This window comes from Leptodactylus fuscus, chromosome 7 (assembly GCF_031893055.1).
Source record: "Leptodactylus fuscus isolate aLepFus1 chromosome 7, aLepFus1.hap2, whole genome shotgun sequence".
In the NCBI taxonomy this organism is placed as follows: Eukaryota; Metazoa; Chordata; class Amphibia; order Anura; family Leptodactylidae; genus Leptodactylus; species Leptodactylus fuscus.
Window position 1 is genome coordinate 104825736 of NC_134271.1, and position 22465 is coordinate 104848200.

At 40.8% G+C, this 22465-nt stretch overlaps 1 protein-coding gene across 2 annotated transcripts in view; it reads right to left on the reverse strand.

Annotated features, from left to right (window-relative positions):
• Window positions 1-9693: 9693 nt before the first annotated feature.
• The window catches only part of SYNE2 (spectrin repeat containing nuclear envelope protein 2), a 232528-nt gene continuing 219756 nt past the window's right edge, over window positions 9694-22465 (reverse strand). For both annotated transcript variants that reach the window (XM_075282716.1, XM_075282715.1), the window contains 9 exons: window positions 21998-22134; window positions 21793-21913; window positions 20313-20524; window positions 18402-18605; window positions 17663-17791; window positions 12841-13032; window positions 11387-11443; window positions 11247-11281; window positions 9694-10652 (listed from right to left, as the gene is read on the reverse strand). In XM_075282716.1, coding sequence (XP_075138817.1) covers window positions 10427-10652; window positions 11247-11281; window positions 11387-11443; window positions 12841-13032; window positions 17663-17791; window positions 18402-18605; window positions 20313-20524; window positions 21793-21913; window positions 21998-22134 — 1313 coding nt within the window. In that variant the 3' untranslated portion in view covers window positions 9694-10426. The remainder of the gene's footprint in view (window positions 10653-11246; window positions 11282-11386; window positions 11444-12840; window positions 13033-17662; window positions 17792-18401; window positions 18606-20312; window positions 20525-21792; window positions 21914-21997; window positions 22135-22465) is intronic.

Below are 22465 nucleotides of genomic sequence, written 5' to 3' on the forward strand. Positions count from 1 at the left end.
TATTTTTCTCCTTCATCAGGTGTCCTTACATTAGGGATGACTATAGTGACAGTACTTCACCCAGAATTTTACCCCGATTTACTTAAAAAGTCAACATTTCTGTATATATTTGTTCCCCTCTAACTGGAAATCCATTACATAGAGTCAGTGTGCTCAGGCGATGTACCGTGCACACGTTCTTGGCATGAAGTCTTGAAATACCCAAAGACAACCACCTGAAACATATCTTTAGAACCGGTAGCGGTAGTAAAAGCATTTTCATTTGCCAGCAGGCGATACTTTGCCTAAACAATCAGGGTGCATTATGCTCGGCTTTTTGGAGATCCTAGCAGACCGTACTCTGGATTGTGAGTGACATTTACAAACAATGCGCTTTATTTTAGACAGGTTTTTAATCGAGTGTCTAAAACAGCTGTGACAAATCTACCTCTATTGTACAGAACAAATGTGCCATTCAGCTGCTTTTCGAGGGGGGGTAGGGGGCTAGAGAAGCAAAAATATCAATTATGTTCTTTTTTTGTATTGCTTTTTGTCATTTTTGGTAAATGTTAAAAATGAAATTCATGTTATAAAATGTGGGAGTATATAATATATGTTTAATATTTTGCTTAACTGAATTGTGCCTTTTTGATCCTCAAAAAGAATGTCCTTTCGACAAAAAGTAGTTTTTTTTTAATCTAATGGATTAAAAATTTTGTGCCAATGAATTTCTCTTAAGGAAACACACCAGGCAAAAATCACCCCTGTTGTCAAGTATTGCTGCACTGCAAAGGTTGAACGTGACAGGGCTGTCGAGAAATCGGCAAGTGAGACGTAGCAAAGTTGTCCCGATTTTGCCTCTGTGATCTTACACGATTGGTGAATTTTCTTGTGGACATTTACCAGTATTTTTGTTGTGACCTTAGCCTTAAGCACATGACCTAAATTTACAGCATTGTTGGGATGTACAATGCCATAAATTCAGATCATAAGACCAAGGGTCAGGCCCAGATTTGCAGCTATAATACAGTCTGTCAAATATGGATGTATTTTAGAAGTGTGAATCCAGCCTTATAGCTGTTTAGAACTCCATAAAACTGATGCAAAGCCAAAATCCCAACATGGAGAGAGTGGACGGAAGGCTGTCAGCCCTATACTTTTGGCGCCTTTTACTGGATCTTCATTGACTTCTTTATGCAGATTAGGTTGGATTAGGTGAGTGCTGCAGATCTTCCTTGCAAACCCTGCTCAACACCTCTGCCGTGCCTTATTTGCAAGCATAAGTGTTTCCAATGTCACTGCTGTCCTCACTGTAATATCTGTTCCTGATGGCAGCTAAGGCACCAGGGCAGTAGGTCACTGGGCTAGCACAGAATGTTGTATGCACAAAATATTTCAGAGACGACACTGGTGATAATGCTGGAAACATTGGTGCTATGAATTGGTGCACAGGAGACGGGGCTTATGTATAAGACCTACAGCACTTGCTAGGAATGAGAACACTCCTTGGCAATTCCAACCTAATTAGCATAATGAAAAAAAAACCCTTGATTTTCTTGATTGGTATAAAACTCTCGATTACGGTAACTTGTCTTCACCAAGATACTAAAATCCATAACCCTTAATACTTTCCTTTCATGAACGGCATCAAAGGCCCTTCTTAACCTTCAATGAATTTGTTATCACAGCGTCACTGCTCTTACAGTAAAGAATATGATCCTAGCAAAATGTTTTTTTCCCCCTAGGTGCTAAGGGAATCCCATTGTCACTGGGCTAAGTATGAAAAGATCATTAGAAAAGTTCTTTATATTGCCCCTTCATGTATGTGTACATTGTGATTAGATGTCCATGTAGCAGTTTTAGATATGCTAATGAGGCGGTTGGTGCAATGAGGGTGTCACCATTGCTTTTATCACACCAAAGAGCTTCCTCCATAGTATGATGGACAGGGCCAGACCTGCGAACATGTCAGTCATAGCAAGGAGTGAATGGGAGCTGGAAAGCATAGCTCTTTGGTGCAATGATAGCAATAATAAAGCCCTTGTTTCAATGAAGGCATCGATCAGGAAGCAGAAAAAAACCCAAAACAAACCCCCCCCCCCCAACATTTTAAGGTTCACACCTGCGCCTGGATTCCATTTGGGGATTCTGTCCCCAAATCCACTTGAAAAATACAGATCTTTCGATCAGAAACTTAGCAGACCCCATTGTCGTCTATGGGGTCTGCAGGTTTCGTGGGTAACCACTTTTTAAGCGGATTGAATTTCCATTTGTCGGGTCCCCAAGCGGCCCCAAAGAACAGAAGCTATAACGTAGGTGTGAACCTGGCGTAATTATGTGAACCCTGGCTGTTTGTGTTTATAGTTCCATATGGACCTTTCTGGCTATAGACTCCCTATACGTATACACTGTAGAGTAAGCTCCCTCCAGTAGTGGCTATAGGCAGGAAGAATGTTAGCAGTTCACGGTCTATGCAGGGACTTTGCATCAGAAAATCAGCTGTGACTTTTTGAAAGATGTTTTATCAACTTGGCACAAAATCTGATATTTAGATTTCTAACCAAAAGAAACCCCAAAATACTGTGGGACACAGACTTTAAAGTGAAGATCCAGTTAGGAGCCGACGTAACAATTGCACTAGTAAATTGTATTATAAGCAAATCCACAACAGAATAGCAGCACAATTGTTCCATTAAAAATAATAATGATTAAGTTTGCAAATTCTTTGCCATATCCCAGCAGGTGCCATCTCTAGCAGTCGGTGTTGTGCGTTGTGTGATACCTGTCACAACAAATCTGTGACATACCTGTAATAGGAGCAGTTCTGATGAACAATTGTTTTTTAAGAAATAGTCTTAATACTGTAGTGAAGTGGCAGAAAAGCTGGCATTCATTTTCAATGACTTTCAAGCTGTTTTACATTTTCTAAATTGGTACCGATAATTTGGATAATGGTGGATGTATGTTGTGTAATGACATTAAAAGCTTTATGTCTGAATGTGTCTAACTTTTCATTGTAATTCAGATTTTCTTCCAGAAGCTTACCTCTAAAAATTGTCATCTGCTAGTTCATTTGGGAAGAATTCTCGAGGATCTACTGCGAGTAAAATTGTAGATAGAATGTAACCAAGGGTGTCGTTCAAGGTCAAGTTTTCCGAGATTAACAATACAGAATGAGAGCAAAAAACCTGAACTCCACTACCAGTATGTGGCTAAAATGCAATCCAGATATAGAATGACATCCATGAAGAGGCCAGATATATATTATAGAAAAAAAAAAACTCACACTTTTCCAAACGGATTTGCAAGCACTGTGCAGTGAAAGCACATGGACCCCATAGACGATAATGGGGCCCGTGTGCTTGCCGCGAGAGCTACGCAGGGAACATGCGGACAGGAAAATACTTCTCAATCTACTTTCCTGTCCGCATGACTCTTGTGAAGATCTCACAGCAAGCACAAGGACCCCATTATAGTCTATGGGGTCCAAGTGCTTTCACTACACACCGCTTGCAAATGCGTTCGGTAGTCTGTTCAAGGGGTCCCAATGCAGATGTGAACTAAGGTTCAAATGGATTATGTGTATTGATCATTAACACAATGTTTTGTCATCATTATTTTTCCAAACCTGGCAGCCCTGGTTGGACTATTCTGCAAGAATCTGTCAAAGAGGATGCGTCACCAAGTAGAAAATGCCAAATAAAATACATCATTTGATTCTTGCCATTCCCCTTGACAAGTTGGAGTTTTTGTTTTTTTTAATCCATCCTGTTATTCAAAAGATGTGGAAGATTAGAAGTGAACTAGCTTTAATTCACCATGCGGGTGGAACCTTTTATATTCTTATAGAAAAACATAAGGCTCCCGTCCACATGGAGAATCAGAGCTAGTTCACATATAACTTCCAGGGGCCGTAACTTTTGAACAGGAGGATGGATTTTTAAAAAAGAAAAACACCATGTTATCAGGAGGAACATTTGGTGACAGATTCTCTTTTAAAGAGGACGTCTCGCATCTTCATAGATAAACGGTATTATTTATCACTAGGAAGCCAAAACTAATGTCACTGATATTGCCAGCACCAGGCGCATACTGAGAAAGCCAATAGTGTGCTAAATTCAGTGCACTGTTGGTTTCCAGGGGTATACAGAATAATGCTGCACATTTTTTTTTTTTTTTACTGTAGATTGTGAGCCCTATATAGGGATCACAATGTACTTTTTTTTTTTCACCCTATCATTGTAGAATGAGAGGAAAGCCACACAAACACCGGAAGAACATACAAACTCCTTGCAGATGTTGTTCCTGGTGGGATTTGAACCCAGGACTCCAGCGCTGCAATGCTAACCACTGAGCCACCGTGTGATCAAAAAATCATAGGCTAAATTGCTAGCGGGTTAAGCTGTACATAAGGCACCTGCGGTATGTGCCAGCTAGAGCTATGGGAACTATAATTACATAATATAAAATATTATAAGATATTTTTGGGAGAGTTTTTGCAATATCAATGTGACGGTTAGGGGTTAAGACAGGAGGGTGGCAGATGTTGCACATGTTGATTACAGTGCGTTTCCTTCTGAAATACTGGAAAATGGTTCATTCCAGACATTGCGCTGATGAAAAACATACAAGAAATTGTTTAGAGAGTGAAAACATATAGAGAAGTGCATCAAACAATAGGCGGCTCAGCTAAAATTCTCTCAAATGCCTTTAAGAGACAACCAAAACCTGAAGGATACAGAAGGAAGCAAACTATGGATCGAAGAACAAACAAAATCGCAAAAGGCCAATGATCACGTCCAGAAAGAACAACGATCTGAATTACTAGTGAGGACTGCTAGAAGTAAAAGACTAAAAAAGCATGAACTCCCACCAAAGCCCTGTTACACACACCATGTCCTGAATAGGCCAAAGAACACATTGACTGGCCCAAAGAAAAATGGCACAACATTGTGTGGACTGATTAAAGCAAAGTTATTCTTTTTTGGTCTGGTGGCCGCACACAGTATGTCAGATGATCCCCGAGCACTGAACTCAAGCCACTCTACACTGTAAAGACAGTAAGTCGAGAACTTGTGGGGTCGCACCAAAAATGTTGTTTCTGAGGCAAAACCCAAAAATGCTGAATAACTGTGGAACATAGCCCAATTTTTCTGGACTGGAATACCTGCACAGGAGTGCCAGAAGCTGGTCGACGCCATGCAACAAATGTGCACTGCTCAGAAACAATGGTTATTACCATTTTATTTAAAGTAAAGTGATCTGAAACATTTTTACCAGTTCATACATCAATATTTAATAAAGGCTAATATTCCTTTTCTTTATTTCTATAAGGGATTAACACAAACTGGACAATGTAGAATTGTTTTGATTTGGAATAGAGTGTGAAGAATTTCTGTAACATTTATGCAAAGAAATTAGCAAACGTATGGTAGAGTGGCATAACTAGGAATGGCAGGGCTCTGTAACTAACTTCTAACCTAGGGCCCAGACCAACGCCAAAGATCCTGGCCGACCAACATCCCCCTTCCCCTCCCACGCGCTGTTATGCCCCATAGTGGCCCCTGCACACAGTATTATGTCCCATAGTAGCCCCTGCACACACAGCATGATGCCCCATATTGGCCCCTGTACACAGTATTATGTCTTATTGTGGACACCCACGAACAACTATTATACTCTGAGGTCTTTTCAGGCGGAGACCCAAGGGGGGGAAGGGGGGGGGGGGACGAACATAAAAAAAACACTGTTACTTACCTATCCCTGGCTCCACTGCACTCCCCACTAATGTCGGCTATCTTCAATGACGTATGGAACGTCACATGACGCATAAGGACGCAGGCCCAGGTCATGTGACGTCAGGGATGTCACACTAGTAGGCCTGAAGCCTGCCCAGAGCCAAAAGAGGTAAGTAAATAGGGTCCGTTACTGGCTGGAGTTACTCCAGCCGGTAACGTTCTATTAAAAAAAACCAAAAAAACAAAACGCAGCGGTCGCTGAGTGCCCTAATGTCCCAGGCCCTGTGGCAGCTGCTACCACGATAGTTACGCCACTGGTATGGTGTATAGTCTGAACTACAGTAAAAGACGTATCCTCAAGATCAACAATATCAGGAATAGATGATCCCAATGAACGTAATATTGTGAAATATTGGAATAACAATGCAATCTTTATGTTTAAGCAGCAGAGCTTTCATGCATAATATAGATGTGTTGCAAAGAAATTGCACAGATATATGCCGTCTTATCCTGCCTGGCATTTGAAACACCAGGATCTTGCAATAAAGCAACATGAGGTAGACCTGAACTGTCTTACTATTTCTAGCAGTAGGAGCACACAGATTTGTTGTCTTGGCAGCGTTACCTCACGGCACTATTGTCATGTACAACTGACTGCTTCTTGACACCATGCTCATTTAGGACCGCTTCACATCTGCATTCAGTATTCCATTCGAGGAGGCCAGTTGGGGACCCCCCAAACGGAATACCGAACGCAATAAAAAGCGGTTAGCTGAGAAACCACATGGACCATCGACTATTATGTGGTCTGTGTGGATTCTGCTTGGTGTCTGTACAAATCATGCAGTGAGAAAAGTACTTCAAGCACCACTTTTCACTCCACATCTTTCATGCGGAAATCACACAAACCCCATTATAATCTATGGGGACGGTGTGGTTTCTGAGCTAACCGCTTTTTAATGCTTTTGGTATTCCGTTCCGGGGTCCCGAAGTGGACTCCCCACACGGAATACCGAACGCAGATGTGAGCTAGGCCTTAGGCTTCAGAAGCTTTCCTCCACAACCTCTCGCTCTGAATTGGGACTTTACTACGGTTTACACACTGCATAGAGTAAATAGGTGAATGTATCTTTCTTTATATGGTACTTGCCCCAATGCTAACACTTATACGTTGTTGCATGTAATGATACACTTTTTATTTTGCATAACCGCACTTATGTCTACTAGAGATGAGCGAACAGTAAAATGTTCGAGATTCGATATTCGTTTCGAGTAGCCCCTCAATATTCGACTACTCGAATCGAATATCGAATACTATTATAGTCTATGGGGGGAAAATGCTCGTTTTAGGGGTAGGCAACGTTCGATCAAATTACACTTACCAAGTCCACGAGTGAGGTTCGGGCTGGATCCTCCGAGCAGTCTTCTCCGTGCAGCGTCCCCGCGGCATCTTCCGGCTCTGAATTCACTCTGCCAGGCATCGGACCTGGGCAGAGCCGACTGCGCATGCCTGCACTACAAGCGGACATGCGCAGTCGGCTCTGCCCAGGGAAGCTGCACGGAGAAGACTTCTAAAGGAAGGAGAAGAACCAGCGTTGATTGGCCGACTGTATAGGATTCGGCCAATCAATGCTGGTTCTGCATTGAACTTTTCCATTCGAATAGCGAGTGGTACTCGATCGAGTACGAGTATTTCGAATACTGTAGTATTCAATCGAATACCTATTCGATCGAGTACTACTCGCTCATCTCTAATGTCTACATATAGGACTAATATGTACCAAGTACATTAACTGAAATATGTCTTTTTTTATGGTACACTTATTGGTCCTCTCACTGCATGGGCCCCATGGTTGAGGGATACGACCATTAGCTTTCTGGCACAAGAGATTTTTTTATAACTTGGATATTATATTCTGTCTCTGCATTGTGCTTTAGCCACATACTGAGAGTTCCGGTTTCTTGAGTGTCCAACTTACCTGTGTACCACCTTCCAATTTGCCTATTTGCACATCAATGTGTCCAGTTTCTAAGAAATACTTTGTAAAATTTTCTAATCTCCCCAACTTTACACTGAGATACAGTCCTATGAAAAAGTTTGGGCACCCCTATTAATCTTAATCATTTTTAGTTCTAAATATTTTGGTATTTGCAACAGCCATTTCAGTTTGATATATCTAATAACTGATGGACACAGTAATATTTCAGGATTGAAATGAGGTTTATTGTACTAACAGAAAATGTGCAATATGCATTAAACCAAAATTTGACCGGTGCAAAAGTATGGGCACCTCAACAGAAAAGTCACATTAATATTTAGTAGATCCTCCTTTTGCAAAGATAACAGCCTCTCGTCGCTTCCTGTAGCTTTTAATCAGTTCCTGGATCCTGGATAAAGGTATTTTGGACAAACAATTCAAGTTCAGTTAAGTTAGATGGTCGCCGAGCATGGACAGCCCGCTTCAAATCATCCCACAGATGTTCAATGATATTCAGGTCTGGGGACTGGGATGGCCATTCCAGAACATTGTAATTGTTCCTCTGCATGAATGCCTGAGGATTTGGAGCAGTGTTTTGGATCATTGTCTTGCTGAAATATCCATCCCCGGCGTAACTTCAACTTCGTCACTGATTCTTGAACATTATTCTCAAGAATCTGCTGATACTGAGTGGAATCCATGCGACCCTCAACTTTAACAAGATTCCCGATGCCGGCATTGGCCACACAGCCCCAAAGCATGATGGAACCTCCACCAAATTTTACAGTGGGTAGCATGTGTTTTTCTTGGAATGCTGTTTCTTTTTGGACGCCATGCATAACGCCTTTTTTTATAACCAAACAACTCAATTTTTGTTTGCAAAATGAAGCTGCCTTGTCCAAATGTGCTTTTTCATACCTCAGGCAACTCTATTTGTGGCGTACGTGCAGAAACGGCTTCTTTCTCATCACTCTCCCATACAGCTTCTATTTGTGCAAAGTGCGCTGTATAGTTGACCGATGCACAGTGACACCATCTGCAGCAAGATGATGCTGCAGCTCTTTGGAGGTGGTCTGTGGATTGTCCTTGACTGTTCTCACCATTCTTCTTCTCTGCCTTTCTGATGTTTTTCTTGGCCTGCCACTTCTGGGCTTAACAAGAACTGTCCCTGTGGTCTTCCATTTCCTTACTATGTTCCTCACAGTGGAAACTGACAGGTTAAATCTCTGAGACAACTTTTTGTATCCTTCCCCTGAACAACTATGTTGAACAATCTTTGTTTTCAGATCATTTGAGAGCGGGCTGTCCATGTTCGGCGACCATCAAACTTAACTGAACTTGAATTGTTTTGTAGAAAGAAATGGTCCAAAATACCTTCATCCAGGATCCAGGAACTGATTAAAAGCTACAGGAAGCGACTAGAGGCTGTTATCTTTGCAAAAGGAGGATGTACTAAATATTAATGTCACTTTTCTGTTGAGGTGCCCATATTTTTGCACCGGTCAAATTTTGGTTTAATGCATATTGCGCATTTTCTGTTAGTACAATAAACCTCATTTCAATCCTGAAATATTACTGTGTCCATCAGTTATTAGATATATCAAACTGAAATGGCTGTTGCAAACACCAAAATATTTAGAACTAAAAATGATTAAGATTAATAGGGGTGCCCAAACTTTTTCATAGGACTGTATGTGATGTGAGCTACATGTTTAGAATGATCTATAGACCTGGCAGTAAAAAGGGGTGCGTTTTTTTTTTTAGTTTGGAGCACCATTAAACAAAGGGGTTGTACACAGTAAGACAAACATGGATGTTTTCTGCCATCAACACTGCCACATCTATCCCCAGGCTGTGTGTGGTATTGCAACTCATACAATTCACTTTAATGGAGCTAATCTGTGACATCAAATATCCCATGGACAGAAATGGTGCAGCTTCTAGAAAAAAACATGCGCAGTGTGTAACCCTATCCAATCACAAAAATAAAGGAACCATTAAATACAAAGGTCATATGAAGTTTATTGAATCAATATCCCACAACACCTTTAGCATTTCCAGCTGGTGGGATGTGTAACACTATCTTACAGAATATATTAGAATCCCTTTAAGATACATCTTGAACAATAAATGACCTTCAATCCAATACTTCAGTGTTTCATGATTTCAAAAAAAATGACTTAAAAAGGAAACATTAAAAAAAAGCCCAATATATTTCACTGTACAACAAAGAAATTAACCCTGGAAATCTGTAGAAAACCAAATTGTTCTGTACAACATTATGTATTATTCTGAATAGAGATGGGCCCTTAATCTTTTAAGAAATGTTCTAAATTTACAAAGTAATTAACATTAAAATTTCACATAAATAGAAAAAAATAAAAAAGCCACATCCATGCGATAATTTCTCCAGTCTCAAGTAAAAATAGGAAAGGAAACACATTATTGCTTAATCTAAAAATATTCCAAATGGGTATATCTGTAGAAACTGCCACCAAATACATAGATATAAAGTTACTATGTGCATGCGAATGAGTGAACTTCCTGCAACCCATTTCCTGAAGCACCAACCTGCAGCTTTGAAGCCAGTAAGGGTGGGGACTCAAAGTGAAATGAAGGATTATGGGAGGTGAAGGTTCTGCACCCCTACACTACATCTATCCTGTGATTTGCTGGTGACACGGTACTGGAATGTTATTTGGTTGGGGTGGAAATGTACAGGAACTGTAACTATGTAGGAGGTGGACCATTAGTATATCTCAGCATTGGGTAAAAAGACCTGGCAAAATTGTTAGCTTGGGCACAGCTGAAGTCGTCTTCAGAGACGGGAATCATACAGGCAAAGAATAGTAAGAGAAGCAGGAGAAGCTGTAAGGGGAATGCGGCTCGCAACACTCTGTAGAAGAAAGACCTCTTCTTAGGTGCCTCTTGGACATTGTCTTGGGATTTTCTTATCCTGTAAGAAATAAAAGACTTTCTTTATACTAATCTCTCAACTCCATGTTCTCACTAGATGGTTCAAGGCCACAACATGGCTGTCTTCAGGGTCCTCAGGAAGGGGTTAATGGTTCCCTGACATTAAAGAGCTTTTAATGCACACTACCTGGGAAACCCTACTTCCATTCTTGGAATAGGGCAGGGAAAACTAAATGACTGCTTGGCCAGCACCCCCTGCCCCATTCAAAGCCTCTTTGGGGCAAGCTGAAATAAATTTGCCACCCCTACTGCTGTCTTGCCCCCTTACTAAATCACTAGTCTCCAATCGAAGGCCAAAATGACCTCAACACAAGGGGTTTTTCAATACATAGACCAATTTCTGATACCCCCGCCAATCATCTGTGAAAGGGCTGATGTACTGCGGAGCAGCTAGTGGTTATGAATGGTACTGCAACACTGCTCCCAATCACCTAAATGGGAGTAGTCTGTAGTACCATTCACAGTCACTAAACAGTGCAAACATTTCCATTATTGATGTTCTGGAAAACCCATTTAACATGATATAGGTACCATAACAAAGGTTGAGAAATTCACATTACCCACAACTACATACCTGGTAGATGGTTTGGATGCTGTTCCAACTTCAGTCTGTATAAAAAAAGAACAAATAAATTTGTTTTTTTTAACGTTTGCCTCTGTACATGTATAGGTCATGACAACCACTGGCCATTGGATAACACATAGAGGTCTTACCTGCTTGTGAGCGGTGGTTGTGATCAGAGAATCGACCTCATCGGCAGCCGAAGCATCCTAGAAGTAAGATAAGAAAATAAACAAACTTGATTCTTCTGCACCAAACATCTTATTTTGCATATTAACAAAGACAGAAATGTCAGGAACAAAGGCACGATTTCACAAAAGGTAAAAACAGAATTTAATTCAGGAGACCATAACCTATTTATCTGTAGGGCTGGGTGCTAGAGACAGACTCACTTTAATGGTTGCTCTAGTATAGGCAAACCTATGGGACCTTAAAGAGAGTCTGTCACCAGGAAACTATAACAAACCAGCCACTGTACTTTGGGGTGACAATATATCAAGCATCATACATTTAGATAATTCAATAAATATACCTTTTCCTTGAAAAAGCAGTTTTTTTTTAGAAATATGCAAAAAAGGCTAAAGGGCAACGGCAGTACAGAGTCCATACAGCTTTTTCCAAGGAAATGGAACATCAATTGAATTATCTAAAGGGCTAATGATGCTTGGTATAATGTCCCCCTATAATACACTGTGACTGGTTTGATCTTAGTACAGGTAAAGGTAAGTACATAACATGTAATGCTGCACTATACTATAGAAAGGCGCTACTCAGTCAAACAGTCAGTTCATGAACCTCACTAATACTTTGGCTTTACCAATAAACCAACCATGCTGATTTGTTGGAACCTCCAGACAAACACTGTATGTTGAGATTGGATTCAAGTTACAATGATCAAAAAAAAAAAAAAAAAAACCCTTTGAGGCCATTGTAATTTGAGGGATCACTGCATTAGAAATGTATATAACATAAAAAGCCTATTCACCATGTAAGACTAAATACAATTCATCGCTGAAGAGGTTGTGTCTTTACAGGGAAATTTTAGGCACTGGCAAAGAAAAGTCATTGGTGGCCTGTGACTCTTAGGACATGCTGGGAGTTCTGCAGCAGACTTAGATCAATGTTCACAAAGCCTACACCTATCGTCACAAGGGTGGTCCTCTGGCCAGAAAAGCCAAGCACACGTGCAATCACCTTTTCTGCAGATAGATGAGGGTCCCAGTATGTATTAGACTATATGCACTTAACTGTGCACATGTATGGGTCTGCGCACTCCACCGAGCCATACACTTAGATGAATGAGCACAGATCACATATCCGACTAGAGTCCTGAGGTTTTTTTGTTAATATATATATATATATATATATATATATATATATATATATATATATATATATATATATACACACACCTTTGTATATATCACACAAATCTAAATAAATGATGGTGTGCATTAGGCCTTAGACATTTACGGCATACCCTCTGTTTATGCGATCAGTGTCTACGCAGAGATTAACCCTTTATTTCAACATGTATCCTACAATTATACAATCTGTATGTATGCTGTATTCAGCAATGATATAGATATGACCACAGTGTACTCACCAGAGCCTTCTGAATTGCAGATAAGTCTTGTGAGATGTCTACGAAGAGCTGTCTCATTCTGGTTCCAATAACATGCATTCTCTCCTCTGCCTCAATGTAACCAGTACCAGAGCTGCTACTCAACAAGGTACTACACAGATCCTGAAGGGTGTTTGCCTCAGTTTGTCTCTGCAGTAACTCCTCCTTGAGTTGCTGAATAAAAGAATAAAAGTAAAACCAATTATTCAACACCACAAAATATCATCTCATATTGCTAGTATACAACCTGACCATAACTGTGGTCATAGAGGAGTAGCTTGATCTGATATCACAGGTTTAGTGCCTGTAGGCCGCACCTTCTGCCCTAACACAGAAGGACTGTTTGGACGGAAAGACCCAATCTCAGACACACACACATACAACGGGGGGAAAATCCCCAACCAGTTCCCTCTCCAAGTACCCAGTAGACAGGCGGAGAGGTGCTGTCCCGTATTCTACTAGGTAACAGCAGTATGAAAAACTCAATTTCAGAAGTGCTGCATTTGGTTGTCCTTATATATGGAAGCATTTAACCAGTCCATCTGAAATAGCTTGTTTGGGGAGGTCACAATAAAATCTAAAACTGTAGAATAACCTTTAAGACTGATGCTACCATGCAATGTAGAAGTTTCCTTCTTCCCCTAGTGCATCTATATTCTGAGAAGTCACCTATCCAAAAGATTCCACATTGATAGGTAAAGGGTACAATGTTAATAAGACAGGGACCAGAACCTCTGTATGGATGGATAGGCCCACAGACAATGATAAGATGTCGAATTCCACCCGACCATATTTTGGTCTTATTCATACATTCCCCCACAGGGTTTTTTTCCCGCCTTCTTTTAAACTGCCCTATGTAGGATTCAGAATGCAAGGACAGGCGACTTTTGTTTGTAGTTTAGTTGTGGTAGAAACCGTACATACAACTGAGAAATGTAGCCCCTCAAAGACCCCGAGTGCAGCATCACTCTGACGACTGGGAAAACACTCTGCCCAAGTGTGCCAAGGACCCTGGTCACATAACTGTGGGCCGGCAGGTACACAAAGAACGAGATTATATCGGATGGGATATCTAGAGTAGAAAGTGAAGCCCTTGCAGGAGAAGAAATACCCCTAAAGCACTTTACAGCTAGTATGTACAAAGCTAGTAAAACACAGATTTTCATGAAAATGGAGCTGTAATGCAGAACAACAAAGGCATCTTTGGAAAGTGTAAAAGCAACCATACACGGTACTGTCATTAGTTTGATGCCTATATTCCTGCTGACAGACTCCCTATAGCTGTTAGATGTTTAAATCTACGTTGAGCAAATAAATGACAAACTGTATACTTATAGGCTGCAAACAACATCTTAAATTAAAACACCCATGGCTTACAACTACGGTTAAAAGGGCAACAAAAAAAATAGACCATTAAAAAATATAAATTACGAAGGGTCAGCTGCAGCCTTTGAGAATTACAATGCACATTTATTTACCTATTTTGATTACTTATATAGCGCCAACATATTTCACAGCGCTTTATAGACACTGTCAGACACTGTCCCATATAAGGCTCACAATATAAGGCTAAGTTCACACCTGCGTCTCATAAACCGCCAAAAAGAGTGGAACTGCTCACTGTTGTACGGGTCCACTGGCAGATTGGAACAACGGAGAGCCCAGGACAGATGTAAACCTAGGCTAATTTCTCTGTAGGTTACATGCAGACTTGGACAGACTGAGTGTTTGGGCATCCACATGGCAAATGAGGTTCAGTGTGAATAAGTGTAAAGTTATGCATCTGAGTAAAAATAATCTGATTAGAAGATATGTCCTAGGGGCATAACGCTGGGAGAGTCGCTGGTGGAGAAGGACCTGGGTGTACTTGTAGATCATAGATTAAATTACAGCAGGCGATGTCAATCAGCTAAGGCCAATGGGATGCTGCCAAGTCTTAAAAGGAGGTATGAGCTCACAAGACGTAATATTACCCCCTTATAAGTCATTGATGTGGTTCTGAGCACCAGTTCATAGATAGGATGTACTAGAGTTGGAAAAGGATCAGTATAGGGCCAAAAAACTGATAAGGGGCATGGAGGACCTCAGTTATGAGGAGAGACTAAAGGAGGTAAATTCTGTTCAATCTGAGGACGAGGTGTTTAAGAGGAGATGTGATAATCCTATATGAATATATAAATGGCCTCTACAAGAAATATGGGGAAATTCTGTCCCATATAGAATCCCTTCAAAAGACAAGGGGGCACTCCCTCCACCTGGAGAAAAAAAGGTTTAATTTCAAGAGTTAACAAGGCTTCTTCACTGTAAGGGCTGTGAATATGTAGAATAGCCTACCCCAGGAGGTGGTCACAGCAGCAACAGCCGACAGCTCTAAACAAGGATGAGATGTCTTTTTTGAGCAAAATAGCCTTTTTGGTTATGGAAATGTATAGAATGCTTATTTCCTCCATTTGTCCCTTCAGTCACGCTCTGGTTGAACTTGATGGACATGCGTCTTTTTTCAACCGTACTAACTATGCAACTGTAAAAATTGAGATTCGCTCTTGTGTCGGGGGTAATTGTTTATAGAGTAGGTGCGGCGGTGCAGGTAGCTGAATATAAATGTGGTATAAAAAAACAAAAAAACCTAAAAGAAATAATTGCTCCATTTGCTTGTCACAGTAGTGATAATATACAACCAGCCGGCTGCCCAAGAGGAGCACTGACAGATTTGTATCTAAAGTGCTTGTAGAGCTTAGTAGAATCTTGGGCTGCAGAGACACTGGACCAAGAATTGCAACAAACCAGACAACTACACCATACACGCACAGACACACACACACACACACAATGTATAAAGTCTCTAACAGAGCATGTAGTAAAATGTGACCACAGATCAAGAGAAATGTCTCTCATGTAACATGGTAGCAAAGTCACACATAAACTCAGTGAAAACTGTCACTTTTACAATAGGAGAGGCCAACTGATTGTAGTCTTACCAAGCAATAAACACATCTGTGCCAAAATCCCGCATTGGCCAAGTATAGATGCTTTAGCAGTCCCTACAGCAGGCTTCTTTGAGGCAGGAATAGAAATATTTTTAAGGGTTCTTATGGCTTTGGTACAACACAGACCTACTGCATTAATTGTATGAAGTACGAGTGGCCTGACACAATATGATGATTGCCAGTACAAGTGTCGGGGTGTCTCATCCGCCCCCTAGTGGGGTGCTACACCAGCAATATGGTTGGATCACACTCCTGACTTCTTCTCCCCCACAACCAGTGAACAGTTCCCAGAAGAGATAGTAGCACTGGACAAGCAAGACGCTACACTAGAGAGAGAATAGTCATATTTTGTAGAATTTACTCTTGGTCCAAAAATAATAACACACTTAGTCAGTGAAAGATTTTGACTCTGGAGATGTGCATTCATGTCTCCTCAATAGGCTGAAACACTGGGGTGCTCCGCGTCCAGTAAAAGCAGTAATGAATGTAGCTGAAATCATGTCACGTCTGTAATACCTTCTGCAGAAGTGCGATTACGCATATACCAAGCGGCCTGTAGGACTTACAGCGTACGTAAGAGATTACATCTATTCTAGCATGACCTGACACTTATTACTCTTATACGATTACAAAGCTTATTAAAGACTTAATCTTCTCATGTGTCATCTAGTAATGGGGTTGGCACATTCCTCTCCCCAGCCCTAGACTCCTGGAGACTCGCATACAAACCTTAGAGAGTACAAAAATACCTTAAAGTCTACCTAAACTTTCTAAAAAGTTTTGACCTTTTGGCAGCATGTCTGGTATTAACAGGTTTTGGCTTTTCAAAATGAAATCCTGTGCTGAAATTCACTATGTCCCTTTTGTACGTTTCCCTTGATGCTGTTCACTGGAGTATGGGTGTCCAGGCTATAGTGTAATGCAGAGAAGCAGAGGCTGGGGGAAATTTCGGGCAGTTATACCTTGGACATTATAAAATGTAGATCATGGATTCTGGAGTCAAATGTATCAGGAGATTCTCCTCAGTTGGAATATTTATATGGAGTTGTAGCTATTCCTATCCCAACTTTATTTTCAATTAATGGGATCTCTGGAAAGACTAAAACCAGTGTGCTGTGGTGTCGCATGATAGAGAAAAATCTCCAGGTTTTATAATACTAGACTCTGAAGTGAGCCCCTCAAGTCTTACCCCTTGTTCACATCAGCGTTTGGATTCCGTCCAGGTCAGTCCGCATGAGGACCCCCCCCCCCCGAACGGAATACAAATGCAATTGCAAGCGCTGTGCTGTAAAAGCACACGGACCCCATAGACTATAATGGGGTCTGTGTGCTTGCTGCCCGCACGAATCATGAGGACAGGAAAGTAGATGGTGAACTACTTTCCTGTCCCTGCGGAGATCTGGCGGCAAGCACACGGACCCCATTATAGTCTATGGGGTCCGTGTGCTTTTACTGCAAGCAGCGCTTGCACTTGCGTTTGGTATTCCGTTCGGGGGGGTCCCCATGCGGACTTCCCTGGATGGAATCCAAACAATGATGTAAACGAGGGCTTAGCTTTCCTGCATTACACAAGAGCCCACCCTCCATCCTGTGTGGTGTACAGATTTCAGCTAACAATAGAGAATCAGGTAGAAAGAGGATTTCAGGGCAGGATTTTATAAAAATGAGTCAAAAATTCAGCAAAAAATTATATTACAACATTTATTAAGGACTCAAATGTTAAAAAAAAAAAAAAAAAAAAGTTGTGAATGCTTTTGGGGGGGGGGGGGGGGGAACTGAGGTGCTTGAGTTCATCTATGTCATACAAGAAACCTTACCATTAAGTTCTTCTGACTCTCCAACAAGACATGTCGGTCCGCGCTGATATCTATCACACGGTGTTTGAGTCTACGTTCTTCAGCTTCAGTCAACCACAACAATAACTGATCACTTCGCTCTTGGAATTCCTACAAAACAACATATACTGCATGTAAGGAAGAGGGCATTATGTATGACCTAGTAAAAACCAAAGACCTCTTATCTGAAGGACCTATTTGTATAGCTAAGCAAAGAGCCATTTAGCACAACTCCTAAACTTTTACATAAGACTACAAGTAAACCTGCAATATCATATGGACAGACCAGTATGACAGTACATGGTATGCTTATGGATCCACATTCCAGCCCCATGGCTCTCTGTATTCTCCCCTAGTCGTATATAGAATAATTGTCTAATATAGCAGGGCACAGTTTTTATTGTGGATTCTCTAAGAACATTGGAAACACAAAATTCTATCAGGGTCATATGTGGCAGAGGATCTGGTCACCAGAATGAATTTACAATGCATCACAACACAATTCTAGCTTGTAAAGCTCTGCTACTTCTGTAGGTCCACAGCACCATAAGTGAATCCTTCAAAAGAGTCTTCAACCATTGCTGTATCTGGACAGCAGCTTGCTGTGAATTATTCTAATTGGACAATTACAGGCAATGTCAGCTTGACTCCACTCGAAAAAGTTACACACACATAGAGACATTGGCTTTACACAACCAGCCAAATGAGGAATTAAGCTCACCTCGCACTGTAGCAGGTCACTTTGCAAGCTTTCCCTCCAACTGTCCCGTTCACAGCAAGCTCTCTCCCAGCGTACATTTACCATGTGAAGTTTACTCTGCATATCTCGATATTCTGCCTCATCCTCCTCGGGCTGGAACTCTTTACTGTTCAGGTTTGCAGATATAATACGGGCTTTATAGTCATCAAACCCTTTCACTATGTCCTAGAGGAATGACAGAGAAATATAACAGAGCCATAAATCAGCAAAAAGGAACACATGTAACATAATTGCACCATTTGCTGTATAAAGTTCAGAAAATTATCTCGCTATCAATATCACTCTATCATCATATATTTTCTACATGAATCTGCTACAAACAGTATAGGTTAGTGATGGTGAACATTTTAGAGACAGAGTTCCCAAACTGCGACCCAGAACCCACTAATTTATCACAAATTTAACCTTAATACTATGCAGATCCGGATCTGTTTTATAGTGACCGTGCAATGTTATTACATCCTACTAATATCATATGTCTGCTATAAAACAGATACTTTGCAGTATAAATAGTGAAGGGCCTACACAGTACAATCTTCTCCACAGAGAACCCACACAGTATAATATTCACCAGAGTGGTCTCCACACTGTATAATCTGCTTCTCATTGGCCCTCACACAGTATAATATGCACTGCAGTAGCCCTCATACAGTATAATCTACTCTACAGTAGCCCTCACACAGTATAATATTCACCACAGAGGCCCCAACACAGTATAATCTTCTTCCTGGTGGCCCCCACACAGTATAATATGGTGTTTATGGGGCACTGTGGAACATATTATACTGGGGGGGGCCACTGTGGAGTATATTATACGTTGTGGGGATTATTGAGGAACATAATAAACTCCATAGTGGTCCCCACGCAGTATAATATGCTCCTGTACTTGCTTGCACTCACATGAAGAGCAGCAGGGTGACCTCCTTCTTCCACTGCAGTATAGACGCTGATAAATGACATCATCGTAGCAGAGGTCACAATTATTTGTCAGTGTAAGACGTACCCCACAGCCTAGACTGACAGTTTGCATTTGCACATACACCTGAAAAAAATGCCTGCTCGTTCACCAGGGGATGTGAGACAGCTTTTCCGGATACCCAGTTAGTGAGATATCAAGGAAGCTTGGCTGGGGCAATGGCGCATGTGGCCACAGAAAGATCTCAGAGTGCCCTCTCTGGCACATGTGCCATAGGTTCCCTTTGATTCTTGGCTAGGGAAAAGGCAATGTGGCAGGGATTTTATGTGGTTTCCACTTTATTAAAACAGTGATTAGGTCTATGCTGCAGCAAGCTGCCACCCTGCCAGAGGTACAGTAGTCAGTCATACTGCAAATGTAAATATGCCTCAAGAGGTATTTAATATAAAACGTGTTTTTATATCTTTAGATTGCAGGGTTAAGGAAGTGAAAGTTATCTTGGAAACCCTAGCAAGTACTTGTGTATTTTTTTATTTCAACTTCAGTGTTCCTATAAGATACACCTAAAAGGAGAAGTCGGAAATAAAAAAACAAACAAACAAACAAAATGATCTGTTTTTCCAAAATCAGCACTAGCCTCATTCATTGGTTGGGTATGTGTCATAGTTCAGCCTCATAAGGCTGAGATGCAATACAAGACGTAGACCATGGCTAAGAGTGTCACTCAAGCTGTCAGATGTCTTCTGGAATTATGGGGTCAATGCTCATAATACACCCACACTCTGTACATAGCTTGTCAGCAGATATAAGGAATTCTACCAAGGTTCTTACAGATGACTAAGCAACATGTAGGATATTAGATATCCCTCATTTTAGAGTTTCTGATAAGCTGGCAAATTCTCATTAGGAAATCTCAAACATTCCTATAGATTGTCTGCTACACAGACATTACATACCTTAAGCATATTCACTTTTTGCTCCAGCTCTTGCAGGGTAGACGATGGTTTGAGCTTTTTGGCTTGTTCAAGTTCTACTTCCATTCTATCCAACCACAGAGTGATATCATCCAAGTCAGCAATGAGATGTTTCCACCGCTGGAAAGTTTGCTTCTTACTTAGTTCATTACTTAATGTTCGTGCATGAATAATCTCCCAACGCTCAATAACTCCTATATAGGTAATAAATAAAGCAAATGAGAAGATTACCTTGTCAGCCTGGCTGTAACAGAACAGGGTGCCCTGCAACAGATCTATGGAGAATACATCAAAATACAAGCGTTCTATTGACATGGTAAACTTGTAAGTGCTAAGACACTGCAACAGCTTTTCTTAGACAGTTATAGGTTACACTGGAGTAATCATAGGAGAGAGAGTCACAAATACTGAATTTTAATACATTTTGAGACTTACAAAATCTTATTTAAATACTTAAAACTTCACTAATGGTAACAAATGTTTGCAGAGCAATCCAGAAGGTAATACTTAAAAAGTACACTAGACTAGACATGATACCTGATAGAATACAGATAACATATTACTCCACTACCTGTCAGTCTGTAGGTTACTGAAACTGTCTGATAGAAAAGCTTCCAAGAACACGACTTTATCTTTCTGCCTTACTATGTTTGGGGAGCACCTGACTCTCCCTTGATGGGATAGGACAGGCGAAAGAAGACACTTCACCAGTTAAAAAATTATTTCTTATCCATGGTAGATTAGTTTGGGGGTAGCTTAATCCAGTTTCCCCAATGAAACCATGTCAAGCTGAATGTACGGTGTGATATGAGGGGCATTAGGAGGAATAGTGTGTATGTGATGTCTTACATAGTCTTCCACATTTTGTATAAGAATATTAAAGGGGTTGGCCACTTTCAGACCAATATTGAGAGACAAATGTTATTGTTTGTATAATAAAAAAACAATTTTCCAATATACTTTCTGTATCAATTCCTCACAGTTTTCTAAATCTCTGCTTGCTGTCATTCATTCTGTTACTTCTACTGGATGAAAGTCTGACCATGGTCATGTGATTTACGCTCCATGGACACACAGGTACTCGTTACAGTCACAGCACGGTAATCAGACATCTGCCTGGTAATGAGTGTACCTGTGTATATGTCACATGACAATGGACCGTACATCACATGACCATGGACAATATATCATAGGACCATGGTCAGAATTTCATCCACTAGAAGTAACAGAATGAATGACAACAAGCAGAGATCTAGAAAACTGTGAGGAGTTGACACAGAAAGTATATTGGAAAATTGTACAACCCTTTCCTATATTGTTGGCAATATTTAACAACTAAGGGAGGCCCCTTGGCACTTTGTAAAGTTACAATAGACCACCTTCACCTGACCACACGGCACTTGGCTTACATGTGTTTAAAAGTGCTACTATGACAATGTGCGAGAATAAACTAGTGAGGTACCTGTATGTGTTTCAGGACTTGTCATTCCTTGAAGTCCTTTGTCCTCCACTTGCTCACTGAGGGAGTTTAATGGCCTAGACTCGCTCTCTACAGGGGCACTGGAAATGGTTTCCTGCAGGCTCTACAAAACAAGGGCAAGGTAACTGGTACAATAGACAATCTCCAAATTGTCATATTTTCAATGTGTGTGAAAAGCAGAACTTACAGCAGACAGATCTAACAAGGTACTGCTTCCTGGTGTCGCTGTCACAAGCCCCTTTTTATCCTCTTTGAACTCCATTTTTACAGCTGTCACATGTTTGTCTGGAGAGTGCCAAGATGGAGTCTCCAAATCGGATTTGCCTGTAAAAGCCACAAACAACTTAGAAGAAATACGGGAAAGATATTTGTGGTGGCGCTATGGTGCAAAGTATACACGACTTCTTATATGCACCACATTCAGTCCATAAACTTACCAGTAATAGCATTCAATATAAAGGATAAAATCAATGTTATATGATATTCAGACAAAGCTGATGTAAATAGGTTAGATCAGTAGTATTGATAATGGACAAGAATGGGGATTGGCTTAGCAAGAAAAAGTAACGTTATGAAATGCCCATGCAAACTGCAAAAAAACATATACAGTGTTTAAAGCCAAGTAGTACATCATATAGATGGAAATAGTAAAACA